This window comes from Symsagittifera roscoffensis, chromosome 4, assembly GCF_963678635.1.
Source record: "Symsagittifera roscoffensis chromosome 4, txSymRosc1.1, whole genome shotgun sequence".
NCBI lineage: Eukaryota > Metazoa > Xenacoelomorpha > Acoela > Convolutidae > Symsagittifera > Symsagittifera roscoffensis.
The window spans coordinates 40251841-40270979 of record NC_087065.1 but is presented as its reverse complement, the minus strand read 5'-3'; the positions used below and the strand labels follow the sequence as shown (position 1 = coordinate 40270979).

Genomic DNA, 19139 nt, shown 5'->3' with positions numbered 1-19139 from the left:
ATCAATAGCTTTCATAGAAGGGAAGTTTTGGCTTGTTAATGAATTTTGCATATCTAGATTCAAAACTAAAACGTTTCCAAGCGACGTCTTTGCACGAGAAACCTCCAAAAATTTTGCTCCAACTCCTTAAACTCAAAAAATAAAGTCGAATAAAAGTATTCATCCTCTGCTAAGTAATCTGTTGTGGAAATTTTTGTCGAAAATAGTTTCGGGCACGTGCGTGATTTCAGTTTTTTGTCTTGTTTTTTTTGGAGGGTTGTTTTCTTTTGCACTCTTGTTGTCTTTGATGTTGGTGAAAAAGAGATTGCAACTTTGGCCCGTATCCTTGGTCTATTTGTTCCCAAACTTTCCAGCAAAAAACGCCGACTGAGAAGTTTTAGTTAAAACATGGTGAAGTAATTTTTCCCATAAAAATTCATGGTTTCCCTCCTTCACAATCCAAAAAGAGATGTTTGACATTTTTTAAAAGTTTGTTAGTAGTTTCCGAAGAGCTTCTTTTTGTCCCCAAGTTTTGTTTCTGAAGAAATTATTATTGGAAGAAGATCCGGTCAGGTTTTAACTCCGGGAAGATGCAGCTTGTATGGTGAGAGAGCTTGAGGGGGATCGAATCTTGACGCTGAGAGGTTAAAGGTTCACGAGACTTGTTTCTATTAGGGCACAGTGTGTCTATGTGTTCATCTTCTACTCAATCGTGCACTACCCAGTCTTACGCTCTGCTGTTCCATAGAATTGATTTGCTTGATCAAAAATTTTCTATGGATTGTTATACGCAAGTAATGTCCAAGGGTTTTAAGATTATAGAATTGTAATATCTTTGATCAGAGAGCAGCTTTTTTCGGTTGGATTGAGCTTTTAACATTTGAACAACTTTCAAATTTTAAACAACAGGCTAGGTATAAGAAAAATTGGGCATGACCGATGAGTTAGTGTGTTTTTCTCTTTTGACCTTTTATACGGATTTTTCAACTAAAGCGTTGGAATGAAGATCAGCGAACGTGCCAAAAATGTAACGCAACATGACTGACCTACTGACCTACTATATATTTTTTTTATAGAAAACAAGGAAAGTAATTTTTATTTCAAAGAAAATGAGCTACACGTTTTGCTAAAATATTTGAGCTAAATTTTTGGCTAGGAAAATTTAGAACATCTACCAATATATAAAAAACTCGGAGTACCCTCGTTAATATCCAAAGAGGTGCCAAGATTACTACTTTTGAACAAATTTGATGGGAAGCAAACGGGTTGAGAGGACTTTTACTTGCTTCAATGCAGATCGAGCAACTTTTTCCGTGGTACCAGATCAGTCTGTCGATGTGAGGCCACCATACGTTTTCCGAGAAAAATAATTAAGTCTATGAGTTTTTTGTAAAGCTGTTAGAAAAGTTTGCCAGTTTTCGTAGTGTGTAGATCCCTTCTCATCTCCAAGTTTTTTATGAGTTGCTTAACGTTTATGTCTACTTAGTAAAGCAAGATTCTTGTTGAAAATAAATTTTCTATTCACAAAAATTTTGGGTAGTTTTGAAGATTCTCTATAGTTTTTACCGAGAAAAAGTTTTTTTTGTGTGTAGATTTTTGACATCAAAGGCGACTTAGATGCCTGAAGGAATTGCAGAAAATACATTTAGCTATTTGCATACTTATCACAAAAATTACGTCCGATGAATTTTACAAGTTTTAGAATCGATAGGTAACAGAAATAAGGGAAAATTAATAGAAAAAATAAACTTCGACAAGTCGGTGTTTAAAAACTCTAGGGAAAGGCAATCTGAAACCCATATTTTTTTCCCGTGAGCTCTTATAAAGCAAAATTCAATCGTATAGTTCTATCAACTATACTAACGAATATGAATCGTTTTTTTTCCACAAATTTTCAAAAAATGCTAATAAAGTCCCTTTGTGGTCTGTTAGTGTTTTGAATTCAGAACCAAACAGGTAGTTGAAGTTGTGTGCAACGGCCTATACTTCTCCCAGAAGTTGGAGTTTAACCTTCGAGTGTTTGGTATCACGTATTTTTAAAATTCTGCTAACGAATGCAACTGTTTTTGATTTACTCCAAAGGAGTTTCTGTCAGTTAGTGCCAACCCGAATACATGAAGCGTCTGTTTTTCCTCTCAACTGTAATTTGACGTGGAGTGTTCTCTGGTAAATTGACTTTCCGACTTGATTTTTTTTTCAAATGCGATAAAATAATTTTCATTTCAATTTTAAATAGAATTTCGTTCCAAAATGCATACAGTGTTTGTATTCTTGCTAGATTGGGTACTACTTTTATAAATTGGTATATTAATAAGAAGAAGGATCGATTTTTTTCAATATTTCGATGAATAGATAAAATATTTAAAAGGAGGGTCATATTTTTGACCCTAAGAAAGCTTGTTAATGCGATTAAATTGTCGTCTATGTAATATGTTGTGAGCGAAATTGACTTAATGAATGAGTTCATGACTCGTTGAAATTCAGTCGACGTATCGCTTAATGCGAAAAACCAGTTCAATCCAAAACTTCCGATGAATTTGCCAAGAACTCTACTAAAAAAATAGACTGTTAAATTCTCAAGTATTCTAAAACTAATTGTCTGCAAGCAGATTTTTCATTTGAGATTCAAAATTGTGAACCGAATTTTTCCTTCGGAAACTTCTGCAATTTTTGCTGCAACCTGGTCCACGAAACCGTGCGTGTCGGACATTTGTTCTCTGTTTTTCTAGATTTGATCATTGAGAATCATAAAATCGAATGCTAATTTGTTTATTTAACTATCTTTACATGTTATTAGAAAAGGCCTTATGAAATGATTTTTAGTTCAATTTTATTCAAGTTTTTTAAATGACTTTCGGATTTTGTCCTTCACGGTTCTGTTCTTACAGCGCGTAGTAAATGCGGTCGAACTCTTCGCTCTTTCTGTCATTGATCTCAGTGGGTGGTGAAGATGAGAGTAATTTTTGATTGATTTTTAAAAAATTTTGTCAATTCTTTGGAATAAGTTTTTAAAACCACAAGCCAGGTTAATTTCAGCTTTTTCCACCTTCTCGGTACTGTTTACAGACGGTAAAACAAAATTTTTTAGCGATCTGATTTGAAGTAGAGGAATGAGCTCTGTGTCACCTTGATGCCCAATTTTTATACTTGTTGATCCCAAAGAAGCTTTGGTTATGTTCTTCGGGAAGAAAATTGCAGTTGAAAAGAGCATTCAATTACGACTTTTCCAACAAACATTACCGCGTCCGTCGTCTTTAACACGCAACATAAGTCCTTATTTGCTTGGACTACTTTCAAAATCTTGACGTAATGGTTGCGTAACTCCCGCTCATAGGTTACGATCTCGTACCAGAAAGCTGACTGCAACTGCCAAATTGACTTGAATCTTCCTAAGTACAATTTTTTTTCTTAAACCGATGTTCGAAAGTTTCTTTATTTCTTTTCCTTCGAAGCCAAAAATTTTTGTAACATTTAAAGCTGATTAATCATCATTTTGCTTGCATCATTTTAGATCCAATTTTTATTTTTTTTAAATCTACAAACGTATATACAAATCACTGGTAAGGTTGAACATTGCTGTTCATAAGATTAGAACCATCAAGGAATGTCACATTTTTACAATTTGATTTACAATTTCCTGCAAAATGATCCTCAAAATTACAAGCAGTTCATTCTGCGTCGTTTGCATGGAAAACATCTGGGCAGTTTTTTGGAAGTCTGACTCTTCATTTCATACAAAATATTTCTTTTTCCATTTTTGAAATAAGTTTTTATTTGATGTTAAAAATCCGATGGATTTCGAACGTATGTTTTTAGGCTTGGAAGTAATTGTTATCTTCAAGTGTTTCAAAATCTTTTTCTCGTTCAGCAAAGCTACGTTTAGTGCATCTAGAGGCGCTAAGGTTTCAATCAATAATATTCTTTGTATGTCATAGTTTCTGATGTTGATAATAAAATGTCTCAAATTCCTTCGTATTCTCTAATGGAAATTTAACGTTTTTTGTCATCTCAGCTATTGCTCATTACCTTTCTCTATCGCGCTCTTTTACTAGTAATTCCTGTCGTTCGAATGTGATATTATGTTTTTTTTAAAGTCAGTTTCAGATCACTCAAGAACTCATTGAAAGTGTTCCGGAGGATTCTCGCTGAGTGAATTTTTAAGCAGTTTTTCATTTTTCTCCGTTATCTAGAGCGAAGCATGAATTTAATTCAATTATCTGCTAATGAACCTCTTTCCCCGGAAAATTTTGATGTTGATAAGTGCGTTTTCGGAAGCACTTATCCGAAGCACTTATCAAGTTCTCGATGTCTATGTTCTTTTTGGTTATCAGTGCTATTGGAACATAGGTCTCCGATCTTCCCAGAGAACAGGTGAGTCGATTGTGTGATTTAGCAGAATGGAGGTACTCTACTCATGCCAGATTTGTTTTTTGACTGCGCCCGCATTTTCAATTTTGAAAATAGTATACCCCTAAAAGGCTTACCTAAGTTAGTTAAGAAGAATAAAAATTGAGATTGAAATAAAATCTGATCTCATGAAGCGAACATTAACTTATGATAGATAAATTGAAAGAAGAAAACGCTGTCAAGGTCAAACAGTAGCAAACAAAAAAGTAATGAACAAAATGAGCAAGTATTACACTTTTTGAGAATTTTTTGAGAATGAGTAGCATAAATACCGTTTTTATCAATTTGATACACGCAAACAACATTTCTATGATTCTGAGGCGTGTAAGTTTCGGAAAAGACCGCATCTGGATTTTTCCATTTTTGAAAAATTATCAGAAAAAAACCAAAGATGATATAAAGTGTCAAAGTTAATATAAAATAAAAAACAAAAGAAACATTCAACTAAATAACCGACCAGGAAAACCTTTGTCAAGAAACTTTGAAAAAAATCAAACACATCATCGACAGGTTCTTGAAGCTCCAACAAATTGATTTTGGAATCTTTCCTGTAACACCTGTAAAATCTAATTTAAAAGATCTCTGCAAACTTTTTTATTTAACCAATTCAAATTGACGTTTTTGGACATTTTGAAAAAAAAGTTCCAATCAAAATTACATTTTATTTTTTGAAAATTCTATAGCTTTTTTTGTTTTCCCGCTTCTTTTAAACTTGTGTAGTAAAGTACCACAAGTTAATGAGGTATTCAAGTGATTATAAATGTTCCAAGCAAAATTTTTTATAATCAATATTTGTATGAAAAAAAAAACAAATATTGATTTTAAAAAATACAACCAAATAGATTGTATCATTGGAAAGCCCTGAATATTACGACTCTCTTTTTAAACAGGTCTCGACGTGTTTTTCCAAAAAAAACTATGAGAAATATTACGTTTTCAATCCTGATCAGTTACAAATCTTCTAAATAAAAATATTGTTGATACATCTGGCTGTAATCTCCTCTCCATCTTCTTAACAAAATTATTGAACTTTCGGTGTTTTTATACAAGTTAAAACTAATACATTCTCCATCAACGTCATCTGTCCACCACTCTTGTAGTGTTTTGCAGTAGTTCAATCTTAAAACCTGATAAATGTCCATTTCAGACATTGAAAAGGCTTTTGATAGAGACATAATTTTTACAGAAATAAACAAAGAAACAAATATATACACTTTGAGTGACTTTTATATTTAAACCAGTTTTACTGAGAAAATTGGCTGACTCTGCACAATGAATCGGATTTCTGTATTTTGCAGGCTTCCACTCGACTAAAAACCAAACGACATAGCATCTCGATTGATACTTAATGGTTTCAATACACAAAAAAATTTTGCGTGAAAATTTTTCGCACTCATACTCAATTAAGCTCAATGGTTCCTTTTCCTTTTCCCCACTCCTACTGCTTTTTACAAGTATTTTGTGAAACCCCCCTCACAAGTTGATGCTCATATGAGGCGGGGGAAGGGGAAGAGCCAGGCCTACTAATTGGTCATACTAATTCTATGCACATTTTAGCATGCTGAAGTTTAATATTAGCAGAGCTAAATACACAGGTTATCAAATATTTATTTATTTTGGACCATTTAAAACAATTCATGTCCAGTAAAATGGTAGTCAAAACAATCTGGGTTCCATATAGATATTCATGTTTCTTGTTAATTATTTTTTCTACTCAACTGCATTTTCATAAGAACTTCAGTGTATTATATAAGTTTAATTTGATCGCCAAAGATGTCTCATGAAAAACCTTGTGGCACAATTTTATTGCAACCATTTCTGACTGACAGACTTTAACAAGATTTTTACTGGCGCCACGGGGACAATACAACTGTCTCTAGTTTGGAGAAATGCATTTTTTGCCGCAACACTACCAAAAATGCTCTAATTTTTTAGCAGAGCTCAAAAAATCAGCAAGGTCAAGCTAAAAATAGTGACCGAAGTTAGCATGATTCTTTTTACTCCAATCTTTGCGATTGACGGCTAATGCATCTAACAGGCCATTTTCGAAGTTTGGCATCAGTATTGTCCTATTTCTGTCTGGGGAATAGTATACCCAGGTATCAATTATTGGATGCACTTATGATATGCCATTTGAACAAGTTTAATGCCTGTCAGACTGTTTGCCTGACGATTCTGCCGGAGGTTTTTGTATTTGTCCAGACGAATCTGCTAATAAACACAAATCAAATAGCCTAAGTGAGGCCATTAGGGTTAATGATTGACAAGATTGCGGTCCAATTAATAGAAACTCTAATAGAGGATATGACAACCAGCTCTTCCCCTCGCTGAAAAGATTTTATTGTAATGTTGTTAATTAGCTTAAAAAATTTGATATTTAGCTACACATCATCTTCGAGCAACACGAAGAATGTGAGATAGTTATGCTTTGGCTGTTTTTTTTTTCATACAAACCAATTTTATAAAAAGAAAAATTGCCGAGTGGCGGGAAAAATCTTTTGTTACTTGTGTACTCAACGGGGTCGTTCAAACCACTCTATCAAAATTTCGATTACCAATAATTATTCCCCGAATTGGAGTTCCATGAATAAAAATCGATTATAATTGAGTTTCCTTGTCAGTGTCCACAAAAGTGAAAACAAATCGATTATAATCAATTAAAAATGGATTATAATATTACTATTTTTCGAGGCAACAAAATCCTTTTTTCATCCATTATAATCGATTTTTTTTTCCACTTTTGTGGACACTGACAATGAAACTAAACAATAATCGATTTTTTTCCACTTGAGTGAGATGCGAACTTCAACGCACATAAAGTATTTTCTACGTCTTAAACTAAAGTTGGTTACGTTGGTTACTTGTTCAATTTAATTTTTTTCTGCCTAACTGTGATATTTTTGTTACTTTTTTTTGTTACTCAAAAACTGAATTTTGTTCCTTTCAAATCCTTTCAAATTTAAATCCATTTTTAGGCCAATTTTGTTGTCTGAACGTAACATGGGAATCGGTTGTGTGTTTCTGCCCTTGAACAAGCAAAGCTCGATGCGTCGGACCTTAAAAGTGTTTATCGATGCAGAAACCAATTTGCACTTCTAAATCAAACAAAACTTTTCCTCGCTATGATTTCAGTTATTTTGATGAACAATTAGATATCAAATACAAAATTGTAAGATTTGCTATAATTTTGAGTACGTATGTCGGGACAAAACTTCCATGTGAGCCTTGAATTCAGATGCCATAATCCCATAGAAATTTTCTGCACCAAAAACTAGTGAAGTCTGATCTTTGAATTCAGGTGACAAATTTGACCGATAATTTGAAGTCTCCGGTGGGACCGATTTAATATCTGGGCAAAAACGGCGACTGCTGGAAATGACTCGGATCAAAGACACGCAGGAGAAAACTCCCAAAACAACAGGTTTCGCTGCTCTATGCTGATTGCAGGCTGGTTATAGGATCTATGTTGTCTTGTTATTGGTTACGGTTACAGTTTCATTGGTTTAGGGTGACGCGTGAATCACTCTATACATCCTACTTACCCGTTTTATCGGAAACCGTGTGACAAAATTTTTATACTTTTCAAAGAAAAGTTTATATAAAAAACAAAAAAAAAATTGGAAAATCTGACAGAACAAATTTTAAAAAATTGGCTCGCTGCGACTTCGGCGACAGTCTGAAACTGAGCCAGTAAGCAGCGTGTTGGATTTTTTTATTACAAGTTAACGCAAATCATTTTAAGATATTAACAAATAAAACATTTAATTGATATGCTGGTAATCATACTATGAAAAAATGATAAGAAGAATATTTAAAAAAAATAATGAAAGATTAAGTTTGAAAAAAAAAATTTTTTCTTGTAAAAAAATTAAAATTAGCAGATTGTGTTTTAAGTTATGACAGTTGGAACATGCGCCATTCATCAATTTTGTAAAATCAAACTAAAATAAGCCGATAAACGCAGAAAATGTTTTTGGCATTTTTTTAATCACTGCGCAAACTTTTGCGATCTGGAAAAAACTTCTCTCATGAGTAAGGAAAACACTTTTTAAATGCCTTGACGCAGGTTTGTTGCAGAAAAACATTCGAATTGAGATTTCTAGAACTTGAACATTTATGGTGGTTAGCAAAATGTATTTGCAACAAGAGCGGAGGAGGTGTAGTATTTATTTAACATAAAATACTAATTGAACCATGAAAAGTGACGAAAACAGACGAAGAGTTGTTACTGATGATAGTTTTGCAGATTGCCTAATTTTGCCAATAAAACGATTTAGAATGTTGTTCACAAACACTTGCTGTGATTTAAACAGCAAACAGCTTCTCAATTAATTTTTCAGGGGACATAAAAAAATTAATTATATAAAAAACAAAAACAAATTAGTGCTACACGTTAGTAATGCAAGTTGCACAGAGTAATAGACATAAAAACACGAAAAAGTTTCCAACAGCTGTGAGCATACTTTTAAAAAAAGAAATAAACACCAAAATTATAATTAATTGAGTTTATTTGAAGGGACAATGTTGCAACTTTTTCGATTTTTAAAAACACGTCTCCATATAATGGCAGCACTTGATAAAATAAATCCAATGAAAGTTATCACTAGCAAACAAAACAAAAAAATATTTCGTAAATCATACTGGAAGAACATAGCAACCAAAAATTGCATTTTTGCGAGAATATCTTGCAAAAAAAAGCAATTGTACACAAAAATTAATATAAAGTTAAAAGAGTAGTGAAAAAGGCAGACACGGAACAGAACGCTACGAATAAATTAGTCATGTAAATATTAGCTAGAAAATGAATTTTCAACTGTTCAAACATCTAGACGGATCAAATAACTTACCGACGTTGATGTGACATCAGATTTTTTGAAAAAATGTTTGCGAAAATTTTTCCAGGCTGTTTTCTATGGAAAAACTATCGCTCGAATATATTTTTATAGCTCATAATGTTCCAGCATCAAAATAATAGTTATGCTTGGGTTGGTTGTTATTCAGTCAAATTTCGGCGATCGAAATATTAGTTTTTGACTCAAGATTTTCATACCCCATTGAATATATCGACTACCTGAATTCAAATGTTGAAAGATATTTTACCTCCCATTTTTTTTGCTAAGTTCTGAAGGTTTGATAATTGCCAATTTGTACATGCTCTGGACTAATTCTTGCACGCTGTGAAGAATTGATTATTAATGCTGAAAGGGTAACGCGAACTATTTATGCGTAGTGACCTATCCCACACAACAAAACTATTCTAAATTGAATTAGGACAAATTGATTGTTCACAAAAAAAATTTTTCGACTCCAATTTTTACAATTGATGTTTTATGATTGATATGGCTAAATTGAGCAGTCATAATGTTGCAACACGATTAAATATCTTTCAAAAGTAAGACAAAACTGAGCAAAATAAATTTCTTAGAAAATCAATTAAACATATAATAAAACAATGATCTAATCAAAATTACAATCTCTAGCAGTTTTCCCACTTTCAAGAATGGAGGAGAATGTTCAGTGAATTAAGTTAGTAGATTTTCAACCAATCAGAAAGCAGCAAAATTATGATTCTGAAAAACATCTTTATTGCTAACTTGCTAATTTTATTTAATGAGGTGAATGTTTTTCAGTAGATACCACTGAGGGGTGAAGGGGTTGACAGAAGTTTCTAAGTAAATTCCAGAATTATTCCAGATTCGAGTCGCGGAGTTTTTGTTTTTTGACATGAAAGTAGAAAACATTTGTCGCCATTATGAATCGTTTTGGCTATAACGACGATGCACTGGATGAAAAATTCCTTACGTCTAAAAATTACTAATTAAATCTCTCCATCATCTCCGACAAAATCGATTTCGCAACATTCATACAAAAAATAAGAGGTCCTTGAAGCTTTTTCTTCATCATTGTTACAATAAGACCGAACACCTACATCAAGCACTCGATTTTTTTACCCTTTCATACCTCCCAAAAAATTTTAAGGGCTGCGTCAGGACAAAAAAAGCAAAACTGACTGTTCTATCAAGTATCTGAAGTAGTTTCTGGTTAGAAAATGATAAGTTTTGAAAACAAAAAAAAAACAAAAAGAAAGAATCGTCCGAAAACCATTTGAAAAATTTTTTCGTTTTGCCAATTTTTTAACCAGACACAATAACAAACACCAAATGATTTATTTCTGATTTAAGAACGCAAAATTTGGACCCTTTAGCTGGAATCAATTCAAAATAAAAACGATTTCTGCGCAGACTTAATCTGATGTTTTTGCTACGCACTTTTAAACCACTAGTTTCTTAATTAATCTAAAAATTATAACTTTTTAGAACAAACTTTTTCAAACCTGAAAAAAATTGTTAAAAAAGTTTATCCAAGTCCGAAGAAAAACGTATAACAATTTTTGTGGAGACACAAAAACTCGCGGGCCATAGTTTCTATATAATCATTTTAAATGCAAAATAAAATGTTTTTAAAGCTTTTTAAACTATAATGTTATCAACTTTCGAAGAAATAAACGGATTAGTGAACTCGATGTGGTTTTTGTTCCAGTTTTAGAAATGGCAGAAAACCTTGCTGGTTTTTTGTTTTTTATCCACACCAATTTCGACTTCTTCATGGATGATTTTCATACCATTTGATGTTAAATGATACCTTGAACCTTATCGTTATAATGAGGGGTTAAAAGTGCCAATTGGATCCTTGTGAGATAATTAATGCGCTAGATTGTTTCAACTTTCTATCAATGCGAAGTTAAATACGGCAAGAAAAATTCAGTCCTATTCGGAATTCAAATGAGGCACGCTATTTGGTCCATTTCATAGTTCGTGAAAAAAAAAAAGGTTTATAACCACAGCTGGTTGTATCAACTTATAAAGAAGTAATAAAATTAATGTGCTCGGTTTAGTTTTTGTTTCAACTTCAACACATGAGAGCTGAATTATCTTGATGCTTGAGCTCTAAATTAAAACACAATTTCAACGCGGTTTGTTTTTTTATTGTTCCGACTTTCGATACGAAAGTGACGGAATATTTGTGCTCGGGGTCGGTTTTTTTTTCTTCAGACAAATTTCGACTTTTTAACTAGCCATTTTTGACGGATTTTTTAAATATCATTCAAAAGATATTGTTGTCCTGAGCTTAAATTTGAAAAGATATTTCACCTGTGATCATTTTTGGTAAAGTTATGAGGGTTTAAAGTTTGCTATTTTGGCCATTTTGACCAATTTGGGACAATTAACGCGCGATGTAATTCGCGCTATTAACGCGTAAGCGGAGATTTAATCCGTCTTATAAATCGTTCCAAATTGGTTGAACGAAGCTTATTTGCCATAATTGATTTGTTACTAGGAGCGAAATGTATTCTTTTGTACTTTATATGGCGTGTGGGGGGATGATTTTCATAAAAAATTTCAAACTTTAGAAAAAAAAATTTTCGTTTTATTTTTTTTTTCATTTATTTTTTTAAATGTTATTACTGCTGTTATTACTGCTGCTCCTGAACCTTAAAAGGCAGTCGGAACATTCAGGGCTTCGCCCTGATACGAGCAGTCTTGTTAGTTTTTAGGATTATTTGGTATAACAAAGCGCGATATAATTTCTCCTATTAAAAATTAAGCGGCACATTATATCATTTCAATTTGAATTAATCATAATAATTTTCTGATCAAATTTTAAGTTGAGGCAAAAAATATCAATTTAGTTTTGACTTTGCATATGGAGAAAACTAAAGATGAAAAACGAAAAATTTGAGATTTTTTTTGTTAAGTGTACGGATTGAAAAAAAATTGAAGCAGATTTTTTTGAGCCAGTTAGAACAATGAGGAATTTTGATACAAGAAGTGTTGGTGCTCTTACTCTCCAAGATTATGAAAAAAAATTTTGTGATAGGGTGTTATTTTTTCTACGTAAGCTTCGAATTGTTGTATTTTTATAGGGATGTGAATTCGGATATGATTTTGTTCAACGCAAAATGAATAGCGAGCAATTTATTTGGTTCTGTTAAAACGTAAACGGCAAATTAAATTTTTCCAATATGAGTTGAGGCGCGCGAAATATTTCAAACGACTGCTTATTTGTTTGAAAGGCTATCAAATCCTAGTTGACATTGCTTGTGCAAAGATTAACAAGAAAAAAGAAAGTCTTTAAAAATAATGAGTTTTTTTTAATATTTTTTACTGAAAAAAGTTGACGCAGATACCTGAAAGACGGTCACAATAACCATGGCTTCGCCCTGATGCTAGAATAGAAACCAGATGCTTTTTTATTCAGAAAAAAAACGCTTTTTTATTCAGACTCTCGACTAGCCATTTTTGTGGTATTTCAATGACCTGGTATTGACACCATCCACAAAAATCAAAAAAGTAAGACGGCGACAACGTATCAAAAAATTATGGTTTCAAAGCTAGGATTTTGATTTCGGGACTCTTTTATCCAATTTGTGATTAATAAAGAATTGACAGATTGAACCGACATTCGAAGATCGTGGAGATATAATTATTGCAAGTGTGGTTTTTGTTCCAAGCATTGAAGTGACAGATGTGAGCCGGGAAGTTATGCGGGGTTAAAGATTGCTAATTTGGGGGAAAATGGCTAGTTATGTATTTATAATTTTCCTCAAAAATTTTTCTTTAACATTTTTGTCTTTTTTGGAGGCGATGGGCGCGAAGATAAGCTTCAAGAGAAGCTCATTCAAGGCCGCCTTAGCAAGTTTGACAAGGAAGAGTTGACAAGTTTTTCTTATTTAAAAATTTTTGTTAAAATTCTTTGATCATGACTTTTGGAGATGTTTTGAAAGTCTTAATACCTCTGAAATGATAAATGAAAGAATGTTAACAAGAAGAAGCCTCTATCGGCTTCATTCGACCTTATTTTCCTTAAAAAACAAACGATCAGCGTTCCTCCCCAATTACGCGGTCCATCTTTCATATTGGGCAAAAGTGAACCTTTCATTTGAAACACAAACAGTTTTTGAAGAGATCTCACAAACCGATCATTTTAGACTTGGGGAAAGTCTTTCTATAGAACTTCTTTTGAGCCATTTTGTGTTTTTTTTGCGAGGAAGTTGATCTCATAAAATCAAAGACATTGAGGGTTTTCCACCGCTAAAAGCTTTTGTTCAGTCAACAAAGACGAATAAGCTTCATTCCATTCAAGCGATCATAAGCTCATCGAAATATATCCGTTTAAGCTCAACTTTGATTAATATTTATTAAAGCCTTTCATAAGCTTCGGAAAACTTGAAACTGTTTTCTTTGATTAGCAACCTTTGAAACTTATCAGGATCTGTCCTGAGAACTAGATATTTCTCAATAAGAACGCAAAAGTCAGTGAAGCAGGTTTTTGCGAATCTTAAAATTGTTATTTCTCAAAAGTGAAAATAAACAAGAAACAGATCTAACTATAGATTCCAAGAAACCCTTTCGGTCGTTATTTTGGATACAATAAATAGGCCCTTTGGGATTTGATTGGGAACATGTGCGCATTGAGGTGCTAAATCTCTGCTAGTCGTAAAGACTCTATTGGATTTATGTGGGTTCACCATTACCTAATCTATGGATATTGGCAGCCATAGAATTTATGGCTGAGTTCTCGTAAAGATATAGTTTACTGCAGGCTTGCCAGCCTTAAAATATGTCTGCAATTGAGTTATTACTCGCAATTTTAATTGACATGAATTGGTCCTTGGAAGAAGTGCATAGACATTTGTGTCACGGATAAAATATTGCGAAAAATTATCACTTCCCTGGGAAGTTTGTTTAAAAAAAATACCCCAGTTCAAAATAATTTCGTTTTTTTTTTCATTGAAATTTAGATTAGTTATGGTTGCCGCTAAGTGCTTAAGCACACGAGCAGGCGAGAATTTTGCCATGTCACGGTAGAAGATTTTGGAACACATGTCTGGAGGTGTTTTGTGTGGAGGGGGACTTTTCAGCATTCCAGGCAATTTCGTCCAGGGCACTGTTGCCTGATTCACAAATGTCCGGAATCATTTTGAAAGAAAGCTAATTGTATCAGGGCAATATGCAAATGAGCCGAGCTTTGAAACTGTTCTAATAATCTCCAATGCTTATGTAATAATAAAGGTCTATCAAATGCAAAAAATGATGTCCGCCTATAACTCACGTCTTTGCAAAAAGAATGAATCATTTTCAAATACCATTTCCTAAGGAGTTTTTCTGGACCCCGAACCATAAGAAGAAAAATTTTCTGGATCCAAACGAAGATTAACAAAAGGATAGGGCGAAAATTCGTAACAGGCGATAAAGAGGTAAGAAGCAAAAATTCGTATAACAACGCGACATTTCGTAACAAGGCATCGGCAAGCAGGATACGCTTGCTCCGCTTCGCTCCGCTGCGCTTACATCTGGCACGAGAGGAATACTGGACGTGAATCAGTGTTCTCCGCTTAACCTACTGTTACAAATTTTTGCTCGTTACGACTTGTCGCCTGTTATGAATTGTCGCCTGTTACGACTTGTCGCCTCCTATGAATTGTCGCGTCACGCAACAAAAATTATTTGAGATGACACAAGCATAGGCCAACTTTTTTTAGACTCCGTGAATTACAAAACAGTTTTAAAAGCTTAATCTATTGAAACAACCCTCGAAGATAGTGGAAAAATAATTGATGTCGGTGTGGTTTTTGTTCCGACCTTTGAAATCACAGATTTGAACTGTGAAGTTCTGCGGGGTTGAAGATGGCTAATTTGGGGAAAATGGCTGATTATGTATATAAAATTTTCCTCAAAATTGTTTAGTTAATATTTTTTGTCTTTTTTGAAGACAGCGGGCGCGAAGACAAGCTTCAAAAACAGCTCATTCAAGGCCTTAGTAAGATTGACAACAAACAGTTTGTGAGTTTGCTTTGTTTAGGATACTTCCCATTTTCTTCTAGAGCGTAGCAAATGCGGCAAAGTAATTTGACATGTATCAGTAGAACCAAAATATTTATTTTTGTAGTTTGGATTGGGTTTGGGGAATGTGTATAGAAAAAAATCTTAAGTTTTTTGATTGACTTTTGTTATAAAAATTTTATTCACAAGTTAGAGAAAAAATTATTTGCGACACCTGAAAAGGCAGTGAGAATATTTTGAGCTTTACCCTTATAAAAGCTATTTTATTTTTGTTTTCTGACGAATAGTTTTGACTTTTTAATCACTGCTTTGATCACTTTTTTACCACATAAATGGTACTGACGTTCTGAACTCAAAGTTTTCTTAAATATTTTCATTTGTTCTTGTTATCCTTTTTTGTTTTGTGAATGTTTTATGGATTAGAAGTTTTAATTTCGCCAAGTTTGCCAGATTGGGAGAAGTAACGCGCGATTTACTTTGGCTCAGAAAGCACTGAAAATTTTATCAGAGCAAGGGCAAGGCTTTTGGACACACTAGTAAGTTTTTACTTCTTTAAAAAGAATTTTTTTGAAATTGTTAAATATTTTTGTTTTTAGATGTATCAACAATTTATGGTCAACGATGTTTCCATTTTAAGCCAAAACTTTGAATACAAAACTTGTTCGTTTTATTTTGAGAAGTTTTGAAAAATTTCCACAAAAAGCAAACGAATGGTACCGATATTTTTACCGTGATAATTGAATTAAGCCAAAAAAATTCAAAAAATTTCAATTGAAAAAACTTTCTTAAAAAATTTTCTACCATCAAGTTGTTAATGATTTTCATTGGCAGCACTTGTGGCTCCAAATTGATTTCAAACTTTTTGCAAATTGCCGAAGTTTTTTCAAATAATTATAAATCGTGTCTGCGGGAGTAAAACGTAGTCTGAATATAAATTAATTATCGGTTTGAAAAGTAAAGCTTATCACAAAGCTTCTCATAATCTTTTGTCGGTGAAAATAACGTTTTTTATTGTAATCCGGCGACTTTTTAGAACAACTCGGACACTATTAGTATTGTTTTTTGATATATTTTATTGGTTACCAAAAAATTGAATACGATAGTTAGTTGTTGTTTCTCAAAACATTGCTTCTTTGAACGTTTTTTTTCTACAGCTCTTGCTTTTATTTTGTGCAGGGGTGGATCTAGGATTTTCTCGATATTTTCAAAAAAATTTCATCAAAATTTCAGCTCAAATTTCAGGGGGCGGATGTTCAAAAAAATTTAGCAAATTTTGTCGACTTTTTTTTAGGTCGACAAAATTGGTTTTCCGAGCTCTGCCAAAGCACACTAAAAAGACAAAAGACCCGGTTTTAGACAAATTTTCTTGAAATTTTGTTTTTAGGCACTTTGTGGGAAATTTTGACCAAAAAATCACGTTTTTTCGGCCCAAGCTCCTCCCTCAAAATTAGTACATATTGGCGCCTTCAAAATTAGTATAAATTTTTAGGCTCCGTCAGCCAAAAGTGGATATTCTAAAATAGTACAAAGGGGGAACCCTTTGGGTCGGCAGGTGGTCGAATCTCTGAGAAAAAAAAGCGTCCCCACTTAAAATCCGGTTTTTGAGCAAATTATAATTGCAGGTCGGTTAAGGACTGAAGAGCTCAACAAGTTTATCCAATGAGATGCGGAACAAAATTATTTTATAATAATTCTTTTTTGAGGAAAAAATTTAAGCCAAGCTGAAAGCGTTCAAAACACATAGAGTTTAGCGCTGATACGAGCAATTGTTCATCCGGATTGTTGCTCTTAATCATCGCTGTCTCATTTTTTCAAAGTCAAAATTTCTCAAAAAAGGAAATTTGGTCAGAAAACGGAAGCAATTACTGCTTCAAAATAATTGACTGAAAAAATAGCGGATTCATTTTTGACATTGACATTTAGTCAAATACCGCAAAAATTAGTTGGAGTGCATCGGTTTTTCAATAAGTTTCCTTTTTTGACAATGGCTTAAGATCCGTCCCCTTAAATGTTTTCAAGGAGACCCTTAGTGGTTACGTTCTGTTTTTTCCCTCGTGAAATTTTCCCGAATAAAACCAATTACTCACGCTTTTGAGTGTCTTCAGGTGTTCTTTTTTGCTTCTAAAAGCAGCAACTGCAATGTAGGAGTAGCAGAAGATGATCACCAGTCCGGGGAGTAAATACTGCAACACGTAGTTGAGAAACGGCACTACAAAATGACCGTCGAACGAGAACACACAGTGCGAAAAACGAGGGTTGAACTTCACCGTCTTCGCTATTATAGCGGCCGCAGTTGGAATCGGAAGGTTAATAAGTATAGTTATAAGAATTATTAACTTGAGGTATCTTAATACGTATATCTCTAGTTGGCTGTAGAAAAGAGGGGATCGAATTGCACTGAAGCGATCCAGGGCGCAGAACATGATGAAGCTGCTTTCCAGGGGACCCAGGTATGTCTGGCAGTATGCCTGCATGTAGCACCCAGTCTCTGTGAAAAGCCACTTTTCCCAGATGATAGTCAGCACAGACGGGATTATAGAAGTCACAGCTGAAAAAATGTTTATTTATCAAGGTTATTTAGTCGAGCAATGTCTTCGATGACAACTAGTCAAGTTTGTAATTTTTCATGCTTTTATACGACTAGTCAGATTTTTTGATGGATCAAATCTATTTTTAGGTATCTTTTTTGTCAAGCAAACGGATAAAATAGAGTTTTTATGCAAAAGTTTGAATTAAAAGTGGCCCAAAAACTTTTCGTTTCCTTTTCTGAAAACAAAACAAATGCCAGTGTGGAAATCCACTTGTTCGCAAGCAAAAAGTTTCAATCAAATGTCGATGTCTCTGCTTAAGTCATTTCTACTGTCTCGAAAGTATGGTACCTCAATAGCACTCATCCATGGTATCTTCCAACAATATATTGAATTCAACCCTATATTGAACTAATCCATAACTACTTAGCATATACGCATGTTGAGTCGAGTAAAAAAACTTTTTGTAATGGAGAGAGAGGGGGAGGGGGAGGGGGGGCATGTTTTAAGGAGGTTCTGTACAACATCGTACCCATAGTGAGGTCGCATATGCCTAGTGCTGCCATCAAGTACCCCGGGAGACTGTGCAGTTTGGAGTTGGTAACCACTACAAGCAACACCAAAACACTGCTCGACACAATCACCTGGAAAAGTTCATCATTTTCTAATGACGTCATCTACTGAATTTACTTTGGTCGCATTTTTTATTGCTTATAGTTTCTTTTTTCATGTAAAGCTGAATCAAAAGCTACCGCTGAAAAATGTTCTGAATGCTGACAAGATACTTGTGACAAAAAATATTTGGAGACTACTATGATAATAAGAAGCCCCCGACTGAAAATGAAACTATTAGACATTGACATAGACCACAAATTTGAAGAATATATTCGTCAGGAGCGAAAAGGCGAGATTTCATTACTATTCACTAATTCGAGTCTGTAAAATTATCGTTTGTCACTTTTATCGAACTCTGTTTTAATCGGTATCAGTTCAAACCAAAATAGTTACCAGAAAGAGAAGTGAGAGAATGCTGCCGTACACAATCTCCATCCAGTGGGCCAAATCTGCAGTCGGGGTTTTAGTATCGTCTCCTGATCCGGCATCCAGGGATCCCATGTTTGAGGAGTTGACATTAGAATCCAGGGACCCCATTGAAGTATTGGAATCAAAATTCAAGTCATTCATTTTTAAAATATTCTAGTTTCAAACGCTTACACATAGAATGAACAAATTTTTTAAATAATTGACGCAAATAACTGATTACAAATGGCAGTTTGCAGGTAGAAGATAATATAAAAGCCAAATGTAACAAAGGTTCCGTGTGGGGAAGTTATAGAAAAACATAAATGGAGAGACTGTTACATTTAGTGCTCCGCGACGC

At 33.7% G+C, this 19139-nt stretch overlaps 1 protein-coding gene across 1 annotated transcript in view; it reads right to left on the bottom strand.

Moving 5' to 3' along the window:
- The window catches only part of LOC134844523 (dopamine receptor 1-like), a 41895-nt gene extending 22984 nt beyond the window's left edge, over positions 1-18911 (bottom strand). Inside the window, exons 1-3 of the mRNA XM_063861243.1 lie at positions 18767-18911; positions 18291-18402; positions 17318-17778 (exon numbers count right to left, since the gene is read on the bottom strand). Of these exons, the coding sequence (XP_063717313.1) occupies positions 17318-17778; positions 18291-18402; positions 18767-18910 (717 nt within the window). The 5' untranslated portion in view covers position 18911. The remainder of the gene's footprint in view (positions 1-17317; positions 17779-18290; positions 18403-18766) is intronic.
- Between the last annotated feature and the right edge of the window lie 228 nt (positions 18912-19139).